The sequence below is a fragment of the Temnothorax longispinosus genome, chromosome 4 (genome assembly GCF_030848805.1).
Source record: "Temnothorax longispinosus isolate EJ_2023e chromosome 4, Tlon_JGU_v1, whole genome shotgun sequence".
NCBI classification, from domain to species: Eukaryota; Metazoa; Arthropoda; class Insecta; order Hymenoptera; family Formicidae; genus Temnothorax; species Temnothorax longispinosus.
Window position 1 is genome coordinate 3,530,998 of NC_092361.1, and position 23,770 is coordinate 3,554,767.

General features: G+C 43.2%; 4 protein-coding genes across 4 annotated transcripts in view; 2 read left to right on the forward strand and 2 right to left on the reverse strand.

The window, feature by feature from the left end:
• Positions 1-404: 404 nt before the first annotated feature.
• On the reverse strand, positions 405-8,152 carry LOC139811192 (uncharacterized). The gene is made up of 5 exons (XM_071775314.1): positions 7,172-8,152; positions 6,397-6,971; positions 5,770-6,306; positions 3,134-5,614; positions 405-2,934 (listed from the first exon to the last, which is right to left on the reverse strand). The coding sequence occupies exons 1-5, from the start codon at positions 8,023-8,025 to the stop codon at positions 2,768-2,770; spliced, it is 4,614 nt and encodes a 1,537-aa protein (XP_071631415.1). The 5' UTR covers positions 8,026-8,152; the 3' UTR covers positions 405-2,767.
• Positions 8,153-9,551: 1,399 nt separating this feature from the next.
• On the forward strand, positions 9,552-12,595 carry Bor (ATPase family AAA domain containing bor). Its single transcript, XM_071775028.1, has 4 exons — positions 9,552-9,889; positions 10,511-10,985; positions 11,075-12,098; positions 12,238-12,595. Exons 1-4 carry the CDS (start codon positions 9,691-9,693, stop codon positions 12,364-12,366), a joined length of 1,827 nt encoding a protein of 608 aa, XP_071631129.1. The 5' UTR covers positions 9,552-9,690; the 3' UTR covers positions 12,367-12,595.
• A 3,145-nt stretch (positions 12,596-15,740) lies between these two features.
• Positions 15,741-20,210, forward strand: LOC139811026 (lysosome membrane protein 2). The gene is made up of 4 exons (XM_071775031.1): positions 15,741-17,164; positions 17,467-17,741; positions 18,038-18,281; positions 18,499-20,210. Exons 1-4 carry the CDS (start codon positions 16,487-16,489, stop codon positions 18,838-18,840), a joined length of 1,539 nt encoding a protein of 512 aa, XP_071631132.1. The 5' UTR covers positions 15,741-16,486; the 3' UTR covers positions 18,841-20,210.
• A 447-nt stretch (positions 20,211-20,657) lies between these two features.
• Positions 20,658-23,770, reverse strand: part of Emp (epithelial membrane protein) — a 31,439-nt gene continuing 28,326 nt past the window's right edge. Inside the window, exon 6 of the mRNA XM_071775030.1 lies at positions 20,658-22,760. Within this exon, the coding sequence (XP_071631131.1) occupies positions 22,518-22,760 (243 nt within the window). The 3' untranslated portion in view covers positions 20,658-22,517. The remainder of the gene's footprint in view (positions 22,761-23,770) is intronic.

Below are 23,770 nucleotides of genomic sequence, written 5' to 3' on the forward strand. Positions count from 1 at the left end.
GGACAGAGGACACAGGGATTCAACGGTTTTTCTGTTTCTTTCGTACAATGATACAATAGCGAGGGGAACGGGGGAAAATTTACCTGATCCTTGCCGAGAAATGTTATTTGAAAAGAAAGAATATAGTATAATAGAAAGGAATTTTTAAAACTTTCAAGTAATCTTTTACAACTCTCTAGAAAATAGAAATAACTGCAAAAGAAAGAATAAAAGGGCAGAGCTGAGAGCGAGAATATTCAAATCGGAAATATGTATATATATAACGAAAAATAAGAAAACGTTAGCATGTCAACACGCCGAACAAAAAAAAATTTCGGATTTGGGATAAACGTACGCGAACGATCGTACCTTTCGGGGCCGCAGAAACTGGAAGAGAATTTCAATAGTAATAATTTTATTAACGATTTAAAGAAAACTCGAAACGCTTAATTGTTTATTGTAATGTACATAGCGCGCGATACGAGAGAACACGTGGCTCTCCTCTTCTTTATTACGAGATACAATATATTACAGCACGTGCTCGAACGTGTCGAACTTATATCAACGCGTTGAAGAGACGATAAATAATTTAAACGCATTCAGACCCTCTTTCTCTTTCTCTATGTACAATTTTTTTTTTAAACCGAACAGCGTTCGTTTAATCAGCAACACATTTCAGAGATCTATAATGTAGTTATTATAGTTCTTAACGTTCTGGATATCTAAAACTATCTAAAGGAAGAAGAGTGCAAGGTGTATTCGATTCCATAACAATTCCACGTGTGTAGCGTGCGACGCACTTGTTGCCTAACGTTGACTAATGCTCATGATTAATATCAGTATACGTGTAGCAGGAAAAAAGCGACGAGATACGTCACTCAAATTCAGAAAACGCGTCGAGCTGGCAATCAAATAACGGATACAACTCACGTTTTACATGAATTTTTACTTAAAAAATTCTTTTCGTACAAAACGCAACGCATACACGCGTCTCTTTGAAAGATTATCGTATTAAATCTCGTCGTATAAGTGTATGAACGTTTTAAGAGTTTCACTCGCATTAGTAACGCAAAGAGAGAATATGCGGGAGGGGATCCGTGTCTCGCTTATAACAAATGCATTTTCATTATTTAAAGCACAATTTGTATTTTTCGTGGAGAAAACTTCGCATCGGGAGTGAGTTATGGCCACTGTCGCATGACTCACCCCCCCTGCGATGCGAAATTTTCCGGAGAACATGAGGTGTGTCATACGGTTCGAAATTAATAGAAATAATGGACTTTTGGAGCAAATATAACGAGAGTAACGAATCAGCGAACGTTAAGACACAAACGGATGATACAGATACAATCGTAAAGATAGATGCGCATAGGTACTCCCGATTTAAACATATCGTTTAAAACATCGTTTTATCATTATGTTAATTACAAATGTACAGGTAGATAAGCTTGCACTTTGTTGGATTTCTGAATCACGTGTTGCATTTTATTGCGCAACAACGAGACTTGCGGGCGATAGTCGTTGCGTTTTAAAGTTGCATTGAGTTTTAGAGATGTCTTTTGAAAAATTTATGCCATTTTTTCCCTAGCGAGTATAATGGGCTAAAACACATGTGAACAGACTAATACACAGGATTCACCTATAACTCGACCGTCTGTAATACGTTTGTTATTTTCGACAGGTATAGAGAAATGTATAACGGAGAAGTCGACTCGAAAGGACAAACATTTAGCGGACAAATTTTTTTTTAGTCCCTGTTTCCAGGACTTTGTTCTCAAAATCATTGACCTTTCTTTTAGCAGGTAATGATTTAAAGCTTATTTATTTAAATACAGATCAACTAGTTTTCTATAGAAATATTTATATAAAAAACATATTGTTACATGGAGAAAACATCTTTATAATATGACTTTTATATAAAAATATAATTGTTGTATAATTTCATGTAATTTTCCTAATAATTCCGCATATTCGTACAAAATAGACATTAAAAAAAACAATTGTTTAAAGGTGTGGACTTAAAAAGTGAGTACTTTTTATATATAGCTTATATATTTAAACGTTTAACATTTTATGTAAGAATCACACAGAACAAAGTAGGAAACATTTCATTAGATCATTAATTTTTTTTACATTCTTAGTACTTTTACATGAATAAAAAAATTTTGTTTACACGTATGAAGATCATAATATTTGTCTTTTTTTTTTAATCGAAACAACTTCTTCGTTACTTCTTTTTTTCCATACCTTTAAATGTAACAAAGATATCGCAGGTGATCAAATTAGATAAGACACTCCGCATGTAGTATCTCGTAAGAGGATATGTACTATATACAAAGTAGATATACTTAGCAACCGTCACCGAACGCATTTTAAAAACGTGATCGCAAACCGCCTAGTACTCCACAATATTATCTCTCCGCAATATGTGCAATCTGTCATGTGATTTATTTATCAAATTATATTAAATATCGAAATGCGCGACATACGCATGTCGAATGTACGTCTTTTACACACGAGACACTACATATACATATGGAGGGGTAAAAACCACAGTGGAGTAAGTCAAATTTTTTAAAATTATTTTCTCGTGTGCATAGATGCAATCTGGACAATATATAAATTGCATCTATACACACGAGAAAATATTTTTAAAAATTTGACTTACCCCACACTATATATATGGTTTTTTACCCCTCCATATATAAAACAATGTAATTGAATAAACACTTGGAATATATATTTCAACGAAAATATGCACTCGGACAGGCGGCATTTACATTCTCCATCATCTCGGTTTCCGCGTGCGAATTGGTCTAGATCGCGGCGCGGTAGATCCGCTTCCGATGCTGAACATGCCGGGCGTCGAGGGATTGAAGGGCGGCGGCGCGGTCGTTGTTCCGAAATTGATGGTAGCAGGCGCCGACGGTGTGGGGAAGTTGAATCCCGTTGGTGCTGGAAAACAGAAGAATGCAAATGCAATTAGTATAATCCAATCAGAGTTTCTAAAGTAGTAAAAGATTGCGCGATCGTGAATAGTGTTTCACAAACATTTAGGTTTTTGTATTATATCTAAAGTTTGATGCTTTTAGCGCAACTTAAATTTTTAATGATTACAATCACGCCAATGTTAAAACAATTTAGTCCTGATTACCTGGAGGTTTGGGAGCTGAGGATCCAAACTGGAACGGGACGGGCGCTGCGGCCGGGGGATTGTTGCTTCCAGCGTTAAAGTTGGATCCGAAGGGAAACGTCGGGTTCTGTTGGCCGTCTTTCGGAGCGTTCCCGAAGACGAACATATTATTTGTACTACCGCTCGGGTTATTAGCGTTACCAGCCCCGAAAGCCGGAACAGGCGGATTGGACGTGCCGAAGCTCGTGCCGGTCGCCGGTGTCGCTCCGAATAGAGATTTGTTGTCGCCGAACGTAGTGCCGCCGCTTGCGGCACCGAACGCGATACTCGGAGGATTTTGCGCGCCGAAAGTGCTCGGTGGCGAGGAGATGCCGAAGGCTTCGGTAGCCGGAGTAGCGCTCGCTCCGAATATGGGAACTGACGGTGCGTTATTATCGGTCGCGCCGAATATCCCGGTTGTACCGCCGAAAGCCGGTGCCGCCTGCACGTTCGTTGCCGTCCCTACGCCAGGTGTCCCGAACGCGGGCGTCGTGTTGTTCGTGGTGTCGAAGCCGGAAGTGGTGGAGACGTTGCCGGGGATGCCAAACGCGGGAGCGGTCGTGTTGCCGGTTTGCGTGGTCGAGCCGAATAACGGTGCCGTCGTGCTGCCGAACATGCCGCTCGCCGTTCCGAAAGACGTCGAAGGCTTCGTCTGGCCGAAAGCCGGGGTGCCGCTACCAAATACCGAAGGTGCCGCGGTAGTCGGAATCGAATTAGCGTTAGCATTGGAGAACAAACTGGAGCTAGGCGTGCTGCCGGACGTCGACACAACGTTGGTCGTCGAGACGAAAATCGAAGGAGCCATGGTTGTTGGGCTGTTAAATATACCAGCGGTTTCTGACGTTGTTTTGGAGGCTGGCGCAGCTCCGAAAAGTGGCTGACTGTTGTTGCTTGCTCCAAATATGTTCGCGCTTGTCGTTGTATTTGACGTAGTGGCGAAAATGGATGTGGTGGGTGCGCCGAATTGTGGAACGGCGGTCGTAGGTATTCCAAATTGCGATACTGTGGTCGTAGGTGTTCCAAATTGCGTTGCTGTGGTCGTAGGTGTTCCAAATTGTGAAACTGTGGTCGTAGGCGTACCAAATTGTGGAACGGTGGTAGTGGTGGACGCTCCAAATGCGGGAATCGCATTGTTGCTTATCGCGTTCAAGCTGCTCGTATTGTTAACAATTGTAGCTGGTAGAGCCAAGGACGTCGTGCTTGAAGTATTGGAAGCGCCAAAAACGAATAGAGGTTTACTGGGGGATGGAGTAGATATCGAGGAAGTAGCGGACGTCGTGCCCAACGAGAACGTCGACGCGCTCAACGGTCCGAATGTCGATGCTGCGGCAGTCGTGGTGTTCGCGGTAAACGAATTATTTGCGGCGGTTGTTATCGAAGTGTTGGGCGTGAAATTGAAAGAGTTAGTCGTAACTTGCGACAATGATGTTGCTCCACTGTTTGCAAGACTTCCAAAAGCGTTCATTTTCGGTTGAACGTTACTGCTAGGCTGATTAAACATGAAGTTATCCGATTTTGCAGGTTGCAAAGCGGTATTATTACTTCCGAAACTGAATAAAGGTGCGATCGCGGACGATGTTGTAACGCTACTCGATGTGCTATTGCTTACAACGTTGTTAAAACCGGCGATGCTAGTTGCAGTAGTTGTATTGACCGGCAATAATGTCGTCCTGGGTGATTGGGACGGCAAGGTTGATACAGCTACTTGAGTGGGCGTCACGAGAGATAAGGCGGGTTTGTTGCTACCGAAAGCAAAAGTAGGAGTAGTTTGAGTATTCCCGGTACTGGGCGAACTAATGATAGCACTTGCAGTAAAGATTTTATTCGTCTCAATTTTTCCTTCAGCCGCAGTGCTAGGATTAATCGGTGCGAATGTTGAACTCGATGGCGCTTTGTCGACTACCAAGAAATTAGTAGACTTTGATAAAGTTGGCGTAAAAGTATTGCTACTATATGTAATACCAGTGCCAAAGCTCGGCAAAGTGCTGTTCGATGTCGCAGCTGGCATCTCTGTGGCTGGTTTGCCAAAAGTGAAAGTCGGTGCTACTATACTTGGAGTCGAAGATTTTTCTAAGGACTTCGTGCTCGTAACTGCAGGCGCGATTGACACAACTTTCGTTTGCTCCGTAGTTCCAATCGTCTTGGCGGTTAAATTCGTTTCTTTCGCTTCGAGAGTATTTTTTGCTGGCACATTCAATTGCGCTGGCGACGTGATTTTCGGTAAAGCTGCGTCCGATTTTGTATCGATTCTCGTACTAGGCCTCGACGAAGAGAAACCACTCGGTACAATGGCCGCGGTGGACAGCGGTGTGGTATTGATATTTGTTGTGGTTGTCGAGGAGTTGAGAGTCGCACAACTGACTGGAAGTGTGACTGGAAGTGTGACTGAAAGTGTGACCGGTGGTGTAACTGTGTTAATGTCGTCCGCTTGAATCACGACATCCGGATTGATTTTGTTCTCTGCTAAAAATGCAAATAAAACAATTGTTATACAAGTCAAGATAAGAAAAAATAATGGACGAAGAAAAATAAAATGTGTTTCTTTAGATCCTTTAATATATAAGAAATATTGTTATTTTTCTACACACACTTGACATACAATGTTATAAATTACTTACCCTTTCCTGATATTGCATTAAACATACTTTGAAGTCTGGCTTTCATACTGTTTTGCCTCATATTTCGTATGTCCTCTTTCTTTATTTCTTCCACATTGTCCGTCGCAAACCTGACTTTTATATTACCCGGTTCCTCCACGAGCGACTTCAACTCTTCGTTCCGTTCAGGTTCAGCTCTCATAAATAGTTTATCCGTCAATTTAATGGATTTTGGCGCAACAGATTTGTTGTTATCAGTTTCACTAGTACTTCTCACATTCTTATGAACTACAGGCCCTATTTTCTCCAAACTGAGCCTTGATCCTTTATTCGATGATTTCAATATTCCTTTTACCAGAGGAAATTCCTCTGCTTTCTTAGAATTAGGAATCTCGGGATTTTTCGTATATACTTCTTTAAATTCAGATTTACCATCGTCTAAATCTATAACCTCTATAATCTGAGACTGTGGCACAATAGGTGAGCTACTAGACCGTGTGCTTTCCAGAGATTTGAAATGCTTTTCAAAGTCGGGTGTACCGCTGCGCGAGAAATCAACTGTAAAAACAAACATGTTGACGTTGATAAATATATCTATGTACATCGAACAATTTGCTGATATATAATTAAATAAAATTTGATACCTACCTGCTTTTCTTTTAACTCCAGCAGCAGTATGGGCGCTAGAACTCAAAGAGTTTAAGATATCGTAACAGGATTGGGTTTTTGTACGTTTTGCAGGTCTGACAGATTTACTTTGGGGAGAAAGATCCTCGTCTGATTTAGATGATTCATCCCTACTTCGTTTCTTGTTTTCTTCTAGAATCATTTCTCTGTCCTCGTTAAAGTAGTCTGTCCTCTGCTTTTTAGGGACGTCAAAGCTAACATCCTCCGTCGATGCGTGTCGTTTCAACGATATCTCTCGCAAGACCTGGACAACGCTCGTGGGCGATCTGTTCTCCGTGTGGCAAATATTAGACAGAATCTTTTGCCTTTCAGGTGGAGAATATTTTGTCACATCCGGCGGCGCCACTCTGACCGTCACAGGCATCCTCATCTTCGTCAACTTGGCATTCAACAGAGGAATCGGGTTTGCATGTAGATTAACTTTTGGAAATTGTCCAGTGCCGTACTGAGATTGATGAATTAATTTATTCTTTGCTTCCGTGGCATACTTGGTCAACCTTGTTGTAAGACCCGGCGATGATACGTCCGTGTATACCCTGCATTTCGAAAAGGAAATAGAATCAGTATAACAATGCCAAAAAAATATAATTACTTAATACATGATTCATAAAAATACACGCAAGATTTGTTATAATCCTACAAGTGTTTGTAGAAGTAATAAAAATAATACGAATATTAGAACAAGAAATAGAAAAAAACATATACTTAAATTATGTATACACAAGGGTGTATTTACTTGGGATCAATATTGTATCTCGTGGATGCTAACAGTGGCCCAGCGACTGTCTGGACCGTTTTTACTCCGGCTGGTCTAGGGCGCATCTTGGGGCTGATACTCATACCCCATGGAGAACCTTCGGGACTGAACTGCGTGACATTCTCCCCGCGGCTCAGCGTATGATTCTGAGCGTGCATTGATGGAATCTTCTTGGATATGCCATGCGACTGCGAGATCAGATCGCCGTTCCGGGGGTTCTTCTCTTTGTCGACGGGTTTCAAGACGGGCGTAGAGGTGTGCTTGCCACAGATAGATTGCTGCTGTCGCTGCGACGTGCAATCGTAATCACCGGCGTGATACAGTCTACTGTCCGTCCCGAGCGCATCGTTGACGCGCGAACGATGAGGAACGCACGGGATCGGGCTCAGCTGATCGATCAAGCCAAACCTGGACGACGACGACGACGATGGCGATGACGGTAACGACGGCGACTCTCCGCGCTTGGCAGCGTACGAGTCGCTGCTGAGCTGATAATTGCTCGCGCGTCGCCTGTCCATCCTGAACGGAGGGAAACGCTCGCGGTAACAACGGCTCGCACTGTGCCAGAGCTTACGCACGTAACCGGTACCGTGGACGTGGACGACACGGAGGGCCGCGCCGAGCTCGTGAATCGCCTCCCGCAGGTAACCGAGAACGTGATACGCGTGCGGCGACAGCAGACTGTCGTTGACGAGCAGGGAGTAGCACGCGTACACCACCAGAAGCAAGGTGAACGCCAGCGCCAGGATAGCGCCCCAGGCGTTGTATATCAGCACGCACCCACACGTCACACTTAACAACACCACGGCGCCGCGACTACCGAGATCCCACATAGTACTGCCTCTAAACGGATAACCTCCCCATGTTTGAAAAGAGCACACTCACCGCAGCCGTCGGAACGTTGCCACGAACGGTGAGATCATCGATAATATATCGATAGTCGGCGCCCGTGGGGGATTCGATGCATGTTTCCCGCGATTGGCGAGAGCGCGGGAAACTCCGAGAGTTCCCCTCTCGGCCACTAGAGAGGTATTGTTTATTTTACATATATAGTCTATAGTCTATAAGCTCCATATCGTAAATTAGAATACGATTATTTATGTATTTTTTAATTAAAAAATCAAACATTGCGTCTAGCCATAAGTATAGCATTACATATAAACCAGTAAGAAAAAACGTTTCATTCCAGACCCGGTGGAAAAATTTAATTGGCTGTCGTATTCTTCGGCCGCCATTATGCACAGTGCTACTAGCACATTGTGCATAATGACGGCCGAAGAATACGACAGCCAATTAAATTTTTCCCCATGCATAATGGGCTTTAGGGCGCACTCGGTGGCAGAAAGCCTATAGCCTATTCTCTAGAGCCAATTTCACCAACCACAGTTAAGGCCTTCACACATAAAATGTCGTAAGGACGTAAAACGTAGGCGTAAGAAAATCGATCAATCCCAATCAAGTATTTCCCCCTACTGTGGTTACGGACAGCACAATACTTGATTGGGATTGGTCGATTTTCTTACGCTTACGTTTTACGTTCTTACGCGATTTTATGTGTGAAGGCCTTAACTTTGTAAAGGCCATTGCACGTAACAAAGTTTTAGTCATAATTGTAAGGCCATAAGAAAATAGACCAATCACAGTCGATTATTCTCCTTGAGCTCGAAGAATAATCGAGTGTGATTGGTCTATTTTCTTACGGATTTACAATTATGACTAAAACTTTGTTACGTGCAATGGCCTTTAGCTTAACCGATGGTTAAAGTTAACAGAATTGACCAATAGAAATGAATCACCCTGCTTTCTATTGGTCAATCCTGTTAACTTTAACCGTCGGTTAAGCTAAAGGCCATTGCACGTAACAAAGTTTTAGTCATAATCGTAAGGTTGTAAGAAAATAGACCAATCACAGTCGATTATTCTCCTCGCGCTTGAAGAATAATCAAGTGTGATTGGTCTATTTTCTTACGGCCTTACGATTAAAACTAAAACTTTGTTACGTGCAATGGCATTAACTGTGGTTGGTGAAATTGGCCCTAACTTTTTAATGACAATTTTACTAGCTAGGGATATCGTTATGCAAAACGGCGCAGCCGTTGGAGTAGCGCCGGACGAAAACACGTGCGTGAAAAGCAGTTGTCAATGCCATCGTCACGCGTTTGAATTGTAGATCGACACAATACTGTTATTTCGTGGACGTTGGAACCCCCCTCACCATCTAGCACGGCGCGCGCACACAGCAGCGAACAGCCGTGTACTCTAGAGTCCCTATTATGAGTCTGGCACCCTGATGCAACTTTTTATGAACGCACCGACTAGTGACTACACATCCCGAAACTCATCGTGACGTGAGTCGGGATTCTGCGCATTCATCGGCAATTCACCGCTGTCGGCGCGGTCGGAGCGGCGTACACGTGACAAGACACTCCGGGATACGCGTGCCAGAGCGCGTCAAGTGTAACCTTTCGCTCGGGGCACGCCGGTAAACAGCAAGAGAAATGTCGTGGTTATTCGGGTACCGGAATTCGCAGCCGCAGGATTTCACGCAATTCGTGCAGCCGCCACCGCCGGCGGGCGACGGTGGTGGCGGAGGCGGTGGTTCGCCGCCGAAGATCGGTTCTCAAATGGAGGCGTACAGATTCGACTCAGCCGCGCTGGAACGGGCCGCTGCGGCTGCCAAGGAACTCGAACGATCCAGTACGATGCCTTTTTCACCCTGGTTTCGCGCACTTTACGCGAAAAGCCGCGCGCGCGGTTACATAAGCGGGCGATTTTCGAGGTTAGGACACGCGCGCACGAGGAGAACTTTGCCTCTCTCTCTCTCGTGCGCGCGGAATGACGCAACTTTTCGCGGAGAATTCGTCGATCGATCCGGCGAACGGAGATTTCTTTGAAATGCCGAGGACTCGAGTCTTCGTGAACGATGTTGTCTGATCGATGACATTCCGCTGCATTTTAACTGTCAGCTTGTCGAATATCATACTTGTCGTTGAGATTTTTTTTGTAAATAAAACCTGCACGTCTTTTTCAAAATTATGTATGAATATTGTTGTAAAAAATTGATATAATTGCATCTGATACTTTGTAGAGAGAATATAAGTATTGCTAATAGATTTAATAATATTGATTTGTGAGAAAAATATTGGAATAGTTATAAATTGAGTATATACCTTTTCTATTTTTTATTTATTGCTTAAAACACTAACGATGTTCGATCTGCAGACTGATCAGCTTTAATCTCGGTTCAACTTACTTTTTATGTTTTCTTTTAATTCTAAGAATTTAAAAAATCTAAAATACAGTCTTGTTTTAACGTAGAACATGCGAAAGAAGCCTTGGACCTGTCCAAGCTACAGGAAACCACGAAGCAGGTGGAGTTGCAGACCGAGTTGAAAAAATACGAAGCCAGCATTGAACAGCTAAAGTCAGAGCAGAAACGAGTGGAGGGTGAGGAAAGAAGGAAAACTATGCAGGAAGAGACCAAGCAGCATCAAATGAGAGCACAGTACCAAGACCAATTGGCTAGAAAGCGCTATGAGGATCAATTGTTCCAGCAACAAAAGATGAACGATGAGAATCTAAGGCGACAAGAGGAATCGGTAGCCAAGCAAGAAGCTATGAGAAAAGCTACGATAGAGCACGAGATGGAACTGAGGCATAAGAACGAGATGAGGAAACTGGAGGCGGAATTGAAAGCCAAAGCGAAGATTGACAGAGAGAATCAGGATCTCAATCTGGAGCAGATTAGATTAAAAGCCTCGGAAAAGAGAATTACTGTTTTAGAGTCGATAAAGTAAGTAATTGTTATTTAAGTTATTTTATTACTCATATGCGTATGTTTTATTACAGCTATAAATTTCATTTCACAATTATATTTTCCAGAACAGCTGGTTCAGTATTAGGCTCGGGTGCCAAAGCTCTGCTGGAGGATTGGGATAAGATCCTCGCGGCGGCGGGCGGTCTGTCTCTCGTAGCCTTCGGAATATACACTGCCAAGGGCTCGACCAGCGTGGCGACACGCTACATCGAGTCTCGCTTAGGAAAACCGTCGTTGGTGCGCGAGACCTCGAGATTTACGGTTCTCGATACCGTTCGACACCCCATTCAAGCGGTTAAGAAGCTAAAGACCAAACAAACTGACGCGCTGTCCGGCGTGATCCTGGCGCCGAAGCTCGAGGAGAGACTCCGCGACATCGCGATAGCCACGAAGAACACGAAGTACAATCGCGGCATGTACAGGAACATACTTATGCACGGTCCGCCAGGCACGGGTAAGACTATGTTCGCGAAAAAGCTAGCGGAACACTCGGGCATGGACTACGCGATCGTGACGGGCGGCGATCTGGCGCCGTTGGGCAGAGACGGCGTCACCGCCATTCACAAAGTGTTCGATTGGGCGTTGACGTCCCGTAAGGGACTGTTGTTGTTCATCGACGAGGCGGACGCGTTTCTGAGAAAACGCTCGAGCGAACACATCTCGGAAGATCTTCGAGCGATGCTGAATGCATTCCTATACAGAACTGGCGAGCAAAGCAACAAGTTCATGCTGGTGCTCGCGTCAAACACGCCAGAGCAGTTTGACTGGGCGGTGAACGACCGATTGGACGAGATGGTGGAATTCCGTCTTCCAGGCCGCGAGGAGCGCGAGCGTTTGGTCCGCCTCTACTTTGAAAAATACGTTCTCCAACCAGCGATCGAGGGTAAGAAGAGATTGAAGGTCGCGCAGTTTGACTACAGTTCTTTGTGCAGCAAAATGGCCGATCTGACGGAGGGAATGTCCGGCCGAGAGTTGGCGAAACTCGGAGTCACTTGGCAAGCGGCGGCCTACGCCTCGGAGGACGGCACGTTAACAGAAAAAATGGTTATGGACAGGTGCCTTGAGGCCGTCAAGCAGCACAAACAGAAGGTGCTTTAATATATTTAATATCGAGGGCACAAACCACCTAAAATAGTTTAACAGATATAATAACTACGGTTTTTTTTTTAGATATTTGTATAATTTTATGAAATCTACGAGGAATTTATCGCGTTTTTTTGCATTGCAGGTACAATGGCAGAGTGAACAGGAGAAACAGGAGTCGAAGTCGATATACGCCACGGAAGACGACGCAGTCGTCCGTTCGAAAACTCTGGCGATAGAGCCGTGTCCCGGAAGCACGATAGCCTCAGCCTAGATAATTGGAAAGGCGCAGTTGTTGATAATTTTTTTAACAGTCGGGCTAATGGCGAAGCCAGCTAGCACTAACGACGGAGAACAGTACAAATGCTGCTCGGAAAAGAATTATTCTAACGATTTTTGTATTTATCATAATGCGCGGGTTCGCCAGGCTCGACAAGTCGCAAATGTCACTTGTTACAAATGTACATTTACATAGGATAATTAAATCGCAATTCTACCATCCGTTTCATCATCCTTCGTGATTCACTTCTTTCCCACGTGACATGGAAGTGTAGCGATCGATCGTAAATTACGCGGATAATTTTTTTTCTTTTAAGCGACGAAGAGACGAAATCGTTAATTTAAGTGATTTGTTGTGGAAGGAACGGGACGACCCGACTGGAAGTATCGAAGTTTCTGCCGCCATAACAGTGACCCTGGTCAGACCATTCACCTTTGAGCTCATCAAAAACTTCGAATTTTAAAACTTCGAATTTAATTAATTCTTATCGTGATGTGTCTGCCTGTCTGCCATAATTTAGATTATTTAAAAATCCAACGAGAGACGTTGACAATATTTTATACGTGACAAGATATGCTATTTAGGCATCTTTTCTGAAGCTATCAGTTATCTTTTTTTCTAGAAAAGAGATGCGACAAGACAGAATACAAGAAATGTTGCAAGAGTGCACGGTCGATGTTACTATATTGATTATTTTTGCGTTCCGCGTTCCGCGTCAGACGAAAAATAGAGGAAAGATTTTGACGAGCTTGCAAGAAAAATCGCAGTACGTAAATCCCATCGTCAATCTTATCTACGTCTTTCTTATCTCGGGGGAAAATATTGCGGGGGATATTTTTACGAATTTGCAGAAAACTGCATATCGTTAAAAATCGTTGATGTATCTGGTCCCTCGTAAATCCTCACGTCGAGCTTATTATCGTCGCGCTTCGGGCTTATCACGGGCATTACGACATTCGATTGAGCCTCGACAAACTGTCGAATCCGTCGCCGCCGCGCCGTCGCGGTCGCCGTCCAGCGTTATCGTAACGTGATATTTTTTTGCATTTTATTGTTGTATATAGACGAATCGGCGCGCACATTTTATCGGACGTTATTAAGGCCCGGGCGGGCCCGACCGAGATCTCGCCACCCTTGCGTAATCGCGTGCACGCGACCAGATAAGAAAAGCGAGCGGCTCGCTTATCATCGTATGACGCGCGGCGCGCCGTTAAGGACAACGTAATAGGGATTTACGTGGCGCAGGGGGATGCCGGGGATATGACGCGGGTGAAGAGGCCAACCGCTAGTCATAACACAACAATACTTTATGATAGAAAACGCGAATAGAAGTGTGTTTGATGTCACGCGTCGGGGCCGTCGGGCAATTAGCACGCGTCGGAAAAAAACATGTAAATACATACTTGTACGTACACAAAATCGCATGGCATTACTGTTTGCGAACTACAGGAAGCCTTAAAAGGGGATGTGTATGGAAGACCTCCGCTTTTAAGGAGATCCGTTCCTTTTCACGCGCGACCGAGTTGGGCATTCGCGAGAGAAAGGACATTTACATGAGACGTTTATAAGAAATAATACACAGTTGCATTTTTTATTTAATTATTGAAATATTATTTTATAGAATTATTTACTTATGCCAAATGTTATATATATATATATATATGTCAGTATTGTAAAAATAAATTACGACAAACTCTCTGGAATAGTATGAAATTAAACAATATATTCAGTCTTAGACATTGAAATATTTACAGATCGATATAATAAACATTTCTTTAGCATTTTTTAATTATATATTGTATATATACAGAAACTCACACAGACAAATTTGAATAAATTTCGGAAATATGCAATCATGCAAATGTCTTAGAAAAAAGAATATATTCTCGGAACTAAATATGTTTGGCAATCATTAATATATGTAGTAACGCTAATTTTTTTTTCTGTTATTCAATTTTATTTATTTTTTGTTAAATTTGAATTTATTAATCGAGGCGCGCCGTGAAAACATAATCGAGCAAGCTATAAACATTGAATAGATTTCTCAGAAATCATCAATCATCTTGACATGCGAATGCACACAGTGGCTTATATAAGTCTTATTATCTATATTATGACAAGCTTTATTTTATATTCATGGCTGATTCTCGCTTAGATCTTACAAGAAAATTGTTATATCTTAATTGTAAAGGTCTTGAGATTTTTTTTCGCTAATATTACATATCGAGCAAAATTCGCTCAACTTTGTGACATCTTCGGGTTGCCTCCATGGAATCTCACCCTTTCGGAGCTTATTCTTTCACGCGTCTCGCGCATGATTCTACTTCAAAGATAGACAAAACAATTATTTCATTTACATAAAATTAGACCGAGGTTTCTCACGCTGTTATTACGACGCTAATCGCTACATAATTACACAACATACAGCGCGATACGAGTTATGATATAATTGATGGAAGGAGCCGTCTTCTTTTTTCTTATTATATAATCAACCGACATGCACGATTGTTATTATTAGGAAATTTTTATTGCCGGGAAGCTTTACAGTGCAAAAAAGAGAAATATACTTCTTTAAGTCTTAGGGCCACTTCGACCAAGCTCCGATTCACTTAATCGTTGATTAGTCCATTAGAAATGACCAATCGCATTTGTCAATCTACTTCACGAGCAAATGCGAATGGTCATTTCCAATGGACTAATCAATGAGTTAATCGGAGCTTGGTCGAAGCGGCCCTTAGACCGGTATTTATAGTCGGATCTTATAAGATCGTCTCAAGTTCATCTTTAGATACCTCGTAGCCAATGAATCGAGTCGTACAGCGAGTCTAAAGATAAACTTAAGACAATCTTAAATATAAGATATCCGACTATGAATACCGGTCAATAGAATGAAATGCAAAAACACTCGGCCGAATAAAAGTTCATGAACGTGACGTTTGTTGTTGTGACTCCCCGGATTTTTCATCCAATTCGCTTCCCCTTATGTGTACGTGCAACCGTTAAGCCTTGAGCCACAAGCTCACACGTCCCCTCGACTTCCCTTGGATGGGAAGATATCTAGAATCATGTTTTTTCTCGTCTGGCGCCGATAAAATGTGTCGTACGATCCCCCCAGTCGGAGTATAGCCTTCAATTTTTACTCGAGCGATAATGAATCGGATGACACGCGCTGTGTCCACACTCGCGGGTGCGGGTGCCAAGATAAATCTTCCTCCCCTCTTTAGTTCTCTCTCTCTCTTTTTTTTCTTCGTTTCTTTGTCTGCCTCTCGCAGTTCTGGATACCGCGGTTGGAGGGTAAATCAACCCGCGATAGTCGAGTCAGCGATGACCTTGATAGTCATTTTAGTATTTTTTCTGATTCCAATTTTTCATTTTCTTCCCTCCTTCCAAACACTCTTCAGGCTCTTTCGAAATGTTGTGCTGTTCAGCAATTGACCCGAAATAAAATGTCAACTCGCATGACACTTTTCCGATAAGATTTAGAGTATTTAGAGTATCATATAGACGACGTGCGAGATATACGTCCGAAGAGGAATGATCTTTCGGAAGCGTCTCGGAGAGTTCCGTTTGTTGAGAGATAAACGCGATAGATCCTCAGGTATTTCCTCGGACGGATGAATACTTGAAGAGGGGCGAGAACAGAGATAGGGAGGCCCTAAGTGCGCGCGCTCGTCTCCGAACTCCCCGCGAGCTGTATATCGGAGGTGTTGGCCATCAAGAGGTCATCACCGCATGGCAAGGTTATCGTCGGATTTTAAAAAAGGCGGGGAGATTTTTGTACGCGGTCGGCGTGGCTCAACCGGCCAGTTCGTCGAAAACGTCGTACGTCGACGGTGACGCTCCCCGTTGGCTTATCTGTTTGCGTCGCGATTGAGATTTCCATTCAAACGCGTCGGAGACGGTCCAGCCGTTTGTCTTCGACGGAGAGTGCTCAGATCAACAACTCCGGTTTCGGAGAGACAGAACTTTCCAGATCCTCAATCTCGAGATCCTAGAAATTTAATCAAGATTAAATCGTCTTCTCTGATCCTCGATGAGGATTGAGAATTAGCGTCGGCAATTAGCGTCGAGAGCGATTAATCGTTTCTTTCACCCGGTTACCCTGGCAATCGGCATGACGATCTCGATGACCGAGCTGGACATAGAGAAGAAGGCGATCGGACGTTGCGGGCGCAGCCATCGTCTTCGCTTCTGGAGCGCCTGGATCTACTGCGGCGTCTTCGCGATGAGCTCCGCCGTCTTCTACGCGTTCTGGTACACGGACGCGTTCAACGACTACGTGCTGTCGCAGATGGAACTGCGCAACGGCACCCGCGCCTTCGACTGGTGGCAGCGTCCGCCCACCAGGATCAAGTACAACATCCGCATCTTCAATTACACGAACGTGGACGAGTTCCAGGCGGGGGTGGCGAGCAAGCTGCGCGTCGAGGAGCTCGGTCCCTACGAGTACCACGAGACCCTGAGTCGCGAGAACGTGGCGTTGCACGATAACGGCACGGTCACCTACCAGGACAAGAGGTCCTTCGAGTGGGTGGGCGGCCGACCCGGCAACGACGCCATCGTGGTGCCGAACGTGCCGTTGATGTTCACCACTGCGTACGTCCGGGACCTCGGCTTCGCGGTGCGATTCTTCGTTCACACGGTGCTGTCGAGTCTGGGGGAGTCGACGTTCGTCAACGTGACCGCCGACGGTTTCCTCTGGGGATACGACACTCAGCTCTTCGAAATGGCCAGGCCGCTGATGATGCTCCAGCGGAAGATACCCTTCGAAAAGTTCGGCTTAATGGCCATGGTACGTTTAATCGCGTAGGGTTTTGTCCCGGGCAACACGCGATGTCTAAAATCGAGACATAAGACGTCTTATAAAAATGAAAAATTTATGAAAAATTTTACTTCTTTAAGAAATATACTTCAAATATTTATTTTGTAGCTGTAGGCCTTACATTTTCATGAAAGCTAAGTGAATACCACGAAAGATAATTTTATCGCCGCGTCAAAAAGCGAGATAATTTCTTTCGGGAAACGGGAAACTCTGACGAGATAACACACGGTTATTCAGTCACGATTAATGTAAAACGCGCGTTTTTCTTCTAGAAAAATGGTATCGATGTGGATCGCATCACGATGCACACGGGATCGAAAGGCATGGAAAATCTCGGCATGATCGAACGAGTGAACGGGATGGACGACCGGCACATTTGGGATGACGAGCGATGCGATAAGGTCAGGGGCTCCGACGGCACCACATTTCCGCCCAACGTGATAGAGGACACAAGCAAACCTATCTACGTGTATTCTAAGGACATTTGCAGGCAGCTACCCTTCCATTTCACCGAACAAGTGATCACTTACGGCATGCCTTCCCTAAGGTAAACAAAAAAAATGTAAACCTTCCGCATGATGTGCCACGATTCAATTTCAAACGTGTCGATCTTTAAAGAAAGATAAAACTATTCCTGAATATTTCCAATCGTCCTCGAAAGAATTTCAAAAAATATATTCTAAAATTTGATTTTTTGCTATTATTTAATAATAATATATTTTCTTAAATTTCGAATCGTTCGTTTCTTGCGTTAACAACAAATCCTTCCGATCAGTTTTCTGTTGGAAGATAGAGAACTGATTGAAGATTATGTCTAACACGTACGATTTTATTTTATCTCAGATACAAATTCACCCCGGATGCATATAACTTTTCGAACAAGCAAAACGAGTGCTTCTGCCAAAAAGTACACGGCACGAGAGTCTGCCCGCCCACGGGACTCTTCAACATGTCCGCGTGCAGCTTTGGCTCGCCCTTGCTCTCGTCGTTCCCGCATTTTTATGGCGCCGACAAGTCCCTGCTGGAGCAAATAGATGGCTTGAATCCACGGCAGGAAGATCACGAGAGTTTCGTAGACCTACATCCGGTACGTCGATACTAAAATTTTAATTATTATTATTAAATATTTATTACGCTAGATAATAAATCGTTACATCTAAATTATTGTAATTAGAACTCTGCTAGTGGCTTTCAGTTTTAATTAGAATTCATGTAAAGAAATTTGGAAGCAACGTCATCTCCCATCTTTTGCTAATTTTATGATCCGAGAGCGAATAAAAATCAAATTAAATTTCTGTTTTCAGCGCCTGGCGGTCGCCATGGCCGGCTGGTCGAGGCTGCAAGTGAACCTGGAGGTGCGAAGGGCGATCGGCGTACCGTTCCTCGGGAAACTGAAAGACGGCACGATTCTTCCGCTTATCTGGCTCGAGGTTGGAACAGACGAGGTTCCGGAACAGGTATTGGAGGTCCTTCAGAGCGCGCATTTCACAGCTGCCAACGTGGAGATGGCCGCGCAATGGGGCAGTCTGATAGCAATGATACTCTCCTTGACCGCTATGATTGCCTGCCTCTGGAAATATCGCGTGGAACAAGACGTGGTTCTCCAGAGAAACTCTTTCATTCAGAACAACCTTCTCGAGGTCTGATCGGAACGGAAACCGCTCGGAGAGGAGGAACGAATGAGCGGAGATCCTTGATCCACCTAGGGAAAGAAAAAAAGAATTCCGAGGTAATGCGGATGTAAGGGAATACTGAAAGGTCTAATTTTTTAGACGTTTTGAACTTTTTAAACGCCTCGAGGGGTTTTTCGTGCTCGATCAGTCGACATTCGACTTGAGACAGAAGATGCGAATCGTTAGTCTCTCGTAGAGTTGCACGGGAGAACGAATTTGTATCGTCAAATAGAGCTCGGTAACGTTAATAATTGTTGTGCAATTGGAATAATGTACGTTACTGGCAAACTGGTTTCGATGCGCGCGGAGGGAATCCGTCATTGCGAACAATTTCAGCGTGATAATGACAATTTGCCACGTTTCTTGGAGACAAAAATTATACTGCTTGAAGGAAATATTGCTCGTCTGTTTTGAAATAATTTATTAACGACATATTGCGCTTTAACAAAGCATTTACCAAGCGATTTTATTATACTTTGGATCTTACGAATAAATAGGGACGATGCTTTTACTTTTGTTTGTCGAATGATAATATTCTCAAAAATATGGATAAAAATGTTAATATCCGCTCGTGAAAAAAATGTATTTTTTTTAGATAAAGGAAGAATTAAAAACGAATTAGCGAGCATTTGAAGATCTCTTTTATTCGTACGCGATCCATCGTGTTATTATCGTGTTATTTAAAATTACGAAACAATCGATACGGCGAGCCGCAAAGTCTACGAGAACGTCGATGGGCCATTAGTTCCTTATACGATAAATTGACATACCGCTGTTGTGCACCGTGAGAACGTGACAGAGAAAACACGTCCGCAACGCGGCCGAAGCTGTGATTGAGACTTTAGTGCATCGGAAAATAACGTACAATTATGCCGGCGGCGATTGCGATCCGTCGACGGTTGCGGCATTCGCATCTCGTCGTATTATTACCTGGCGGTGTCGCCGACCGCGACGGTGCGTTACGCCGTAATGAACGACCTGTACTTAATTAATAGGTGACGCACACACGCGACGGCAGTACGTATTACATACAACCGTTCAATTAACGAGCTCGTTGTCTCGACGGCGAGATTCGATATAGGTGTTGCTTTAACGTAGAATGTAAGTTTTATCTCATCGGGGCCCGCAAGACTCGCGGTATTCATCGGTATGCGCCGCGTATCTTTTTATATTCGTCCTAAGTCTAAAAGAACGGAGAAGATCTCTGTCGAAATCTGTGTGTCTGATATTGAATGATATTGTACATATGTAAAAAACTATACGGCGCGCGCCGTATTTTCTATTTTACTACATTGGTTGAAAAAAAAAAGTTTTATTATAATATAGCGTACGGTAGATTTTTATTTTTGGCATTTACAGCTATCCTCTTACGACGGACCTCCACTACTTACCTTCGCAAATGCCTCGCGATCTTTTATCTCACGCCGCAGTCTGGAATTATAATTATCTATCCTTTTTGGAATCGTAATAATTCATGTAAATCGCGCCTCGTCGCGCTTAATTTATCGCTAATTCGTCTACACATGCTCTATCGTGCAAGTTAACATTTTGATAACCCGAGAAGCGAAGTGAGCTCTTAATTCGTCGAAAAAAAAAACTCGTTTTCATATCAGCGCAGGAGCCGTCTTCACATACACGCATACATATACGTCGTTCATCGTAGTGCATGTGGCCGATAAACGCGTAGTAATAATATCGCATGTAATAACATCTGTGTCGCAACACAGTATCGCGCGCGAGTGCAATGGCGTGTGGGAGTGGAATGGTCGTGGAACACCAAATTCAACGTCTAATCGTCACAAAATTAATTCTATTATATATTTTCCTCACTCCTCCTGCATTCATCTCTCGAACGAGTCCCTAATCCTCCTCGTTCCTTGCAAGAAGAACGAAAAGGCGAAAGAAAATTTGAAAACACTTGGAAATTCCCAAGACAAAAGAGAAGAGATACGTAAGAATAAGATGTGAGCAATAAGTGGAGAGTTCCTATTCCTGTCTCTCTTTTTCTTTCATATTTGGAATTTAAATCAAAATATCAGATTGGTGCAAAAGATATATATTTGTCGAGACAGAATTTCAACAAAATCGAAGCGAAACTACCGCCACGAAATTCCAAGAAGAGTTTTTGATTTTCTTTTTAAGGAATTTTAGTTTTATAATTTTATTTAATACAAAGCTTGATGAAAACGACAAATCTTTTGCAACAAGCTAATTGATTGTGACTCTAGCTTTCTTATAGAGTTTTACATACGCGCGTGATTTTTGAGAGTTAGTAAAACTTGAGAAAGAATATAGTTGTACAACTATACATATAATAACGATTACGCTGACACCAATAACCTGATTTCTCACGCGCGCGCGCGCGCAATTTGGTATCTTTTGATTTTTATCATACAAAAGTAATTTATTTATTAGATCTAATTATAATCTACGTCTAATAACATTATTTATAATAATAATAAATGTACAAACGAATAACGAGAAATAGTACATTCTTGGTAATTACAATTCGTAGACGACAACGACGGCCAGATTCTATATGTACAGAAAAGAAGATTTCTGTCGTTCCGCTGTTGCTGCGTCTCGATTACACAAACTACTTACTCGTTGCAAACACGCTCGTGCAATCCAAATTGAAGTCGTGAACGAAGCTTGGCCTCGGGACAACGCCATGGACGGAATATCAATTTTTATCTTTGATCCTTACGTCAGTGCTCGCGACGATAATTGCCTCGCGCGATTAAACGGCGATCCTGATGAGGATCGATTCGATCGTGTGCAGCAAGAAGTCTCGTTATTAATATTAATAATCCTGATAAAAAGAAACGACGTTGCGTCATTGTAAATTTCAATCGCCGAGTTCCTCGTAACACAATGACTTGACTCCAATTTCCTATTTCCGCTCGGTATCGTAGAAAAATATTGTAGGAAAAACATTCGTCGACGACAGGTTTAGTATTACCCTTTCCACAAAACTAATATCAAGTAAATATAAACAGACAACGAGACTTTATTTTTCGATCAATTTCTCGGTTATAAGAATTCAATTTAAGAAACCGCGACGAAGCGTAGTGTTTTCGCCGAAAAGACGTCGATTTAAAATTCGTTCGTATATTTTTTAGGCATTTTTTCTCAATGCGAAGGAGCGTCAGCTTGCTCCTTCGCGGAGGAAAGACTGGTCGATTCGTCACGATTACATCTCGAGCAAGAAGAAGACGATATCGAACCACCTGCCCCACGGATCTCGAATTCGTCGCCGACCGTTGTTCGCGATTGATTTGTACTCGCGCGACTTGACACCGTCTGACAAAATACCATCCCGAGAAAAAATACACGTAACGTAACATAAATAAAACTATCGGCTGCCCGCGCGATGGGATAAAATTCGCTTCGCGTCGGAGGAGCCTCCCTCCCTCCCTCCCTTCCTCCCTCTCTTCCTTCTTCTCTCTCGCGAGACTCGCGAGGTTCGAACGTGGAAATCCTAATCGAGATATAAAGCACATGCCCGTCGCCTATGAAATAAGTAAGATTATCGTCCAAGTCCTCTCGCGAGAGGGTACACTCGTCGCGCGGCTCGTTCTCGCGGGGCGGAACTCCGAGCACTCGCGCACTCGTCTCAATTCCCACACTCGCTGGACCGGCTGGACTCTCTACTTGCTGAAGGCAGGGTTCAGCTGGCCGTTCTTGGTGCTCGTCGCGTTCGCCGGCAGCGGGTTGCTCAGATGAAGCTTCTCCTGGCGCTTGGCGGCGCGCGCCAGGCACATGAGCGCGCCGAGCAGGACGATCGCGCCGATCGCGGCCAGGGCGCCGGACACCGCGGCGTGGGCAACCGGCGGCAGCTCCACCACCAGCTTCAGCAGGGAGCGCATCTCCTGGGGTAGCTCGTCGACGCACTGCGCGATAAAAGAGAAAGCATATTATCAATACTGGACCGCCTACGTATCGAGAAAGAGAAATTCCTCCTCTCGATTCACCAATCTTTAATTAAATGGCTTGTTAAATTATTCTGAAAAGTTTCCTCTTATCGTCGTTAAAAGTAAACATTTCCATAAAAAAGTTTTTTTTTTCTTGAGTCATGTGTCTCTGTGCGTTGCAACACTAAGGGCCGGTTGTTCCAACCTATTGGTAAGCTACCTGATAGTTAAATCACATGTCTATCTTTGTCCAATGTAAAGGATAAACAAAGACATACATATGATTTAACTATTAGGTAGTTTACCAACAGGCTGGAACAACCAGCCCTTAGGCATTTCAGTCTTTATTAGTTCTATATACTTTACAATAATGCTGATGAATAATAATTCTGCATAACTTGTTTTATCTCCATTTTAAAGGTTTTTTTATCATTATCCTTTCGTCTAATTGTAAGTTATTATTATGAAATCTTTGTTCATGGTGGATAAATGCGAATCAGCAGAAAATAAGTTTGCACACATATGAAAATATACCTATAATTAGTTTTTGTCCTTAGAGAATTACAAGACCAACACATTAATTGCATATAATTAGTTCACTAAGGACAAACTAAATTAGCCTAGATCACTCTACACTCTACTTATATACGTAATAATACTAATGCCCACGATTAATAAGGATTAGATGTAATCGCGTGCTAATTCCATTGTTTCTCTCGCTTAAAAAGTAATTTTAAAAAAAAGATAACAAATTAAATTAAAAACTTTAAGATAAAATTAAAAGTAAAATATTGGTTGCAATATATTGTTACAAAGAAGTTTTTAAGCGAGAGTTTAGAGCACATCCGGTTCGGCGATTTAATTTGAGACGAGTCGTCGGCGGAGATGCAATTTCGAATACAATTAAGCAGCTCGATCTTTATTTTCGCGTTTTCTTCAGCAAACATCTTCCTGAAATGGTGAAATCAAAGTTTCTTGCACTCTCGACG

Excerpts from the sequence above, each read along its gene's own strand:
- LOC139811026 (XM_071775031.1), top strand. The coding sequence starts at position 16,487 with ATGACGATCTCGATGACCGAGCTGGACATAGAGAAGAAGGCGATCGGA. Across the intron at positions 17,165-17,466 it reads AGTTCGGCTTAATGGCCATG|AAAAATGGTATCGATGTGGA; the intron begins GTACGTTTAATC and ends TTTTTCTTCTAG. Across the intron at positions 17,742-18,037 it reads TACGGCATGCCTTCCCTAAG|ATACAAATTCACCCCGGATG; the intron begins GTAAACAAAAAA and ends ATTTTATCTCAG.
- Bor (XM_071775028.1), top strand. The coding sequence starts at position 9,691 with ATGTCGTGGTTATTCGGGTACCGGAATTCGCAGCCGCAGGATTTCACG. Across the intron at positions 9,890-10,510 it reads CAAGGAACTCGAACGATCCA|AACATGCGAAAGAAGCCTTG; the intron begins GTACGATGCCTT and ends GTTTTAACGTAG. Across the intron at positions 10,986-11,074 it reads ACTGTTTTAGAGTCGATAAA|AACAGCTGGTTCAGTATTAG; the intron begins GTAAGTAATTGT and ends TATATTTTCCAG.
- LOC139811192 (XM_071775314.1), bottom strand. The coding sequence starts at position 8,025 with ATGTGGGATCTCGGTAGTCGCGGCGCCGTGGTGTTGTTAAGTGTGACG. Across the intron at positions 5,615-5,769 it reads TAATGCAATATCAGGAAAGG|CAGAGAACAAAATCAATCCG; the intron begins GTAAGTAATTTA and ends TTGCATTTTTAG. Across the intron at positions 2,935-3,133 it reads CTCAGCTCCCAAACCTCCAG|CACCAACGGGATTCAACTTC; the intron begins GTAATCAGGACT and ends TCTGTTTTCCAG.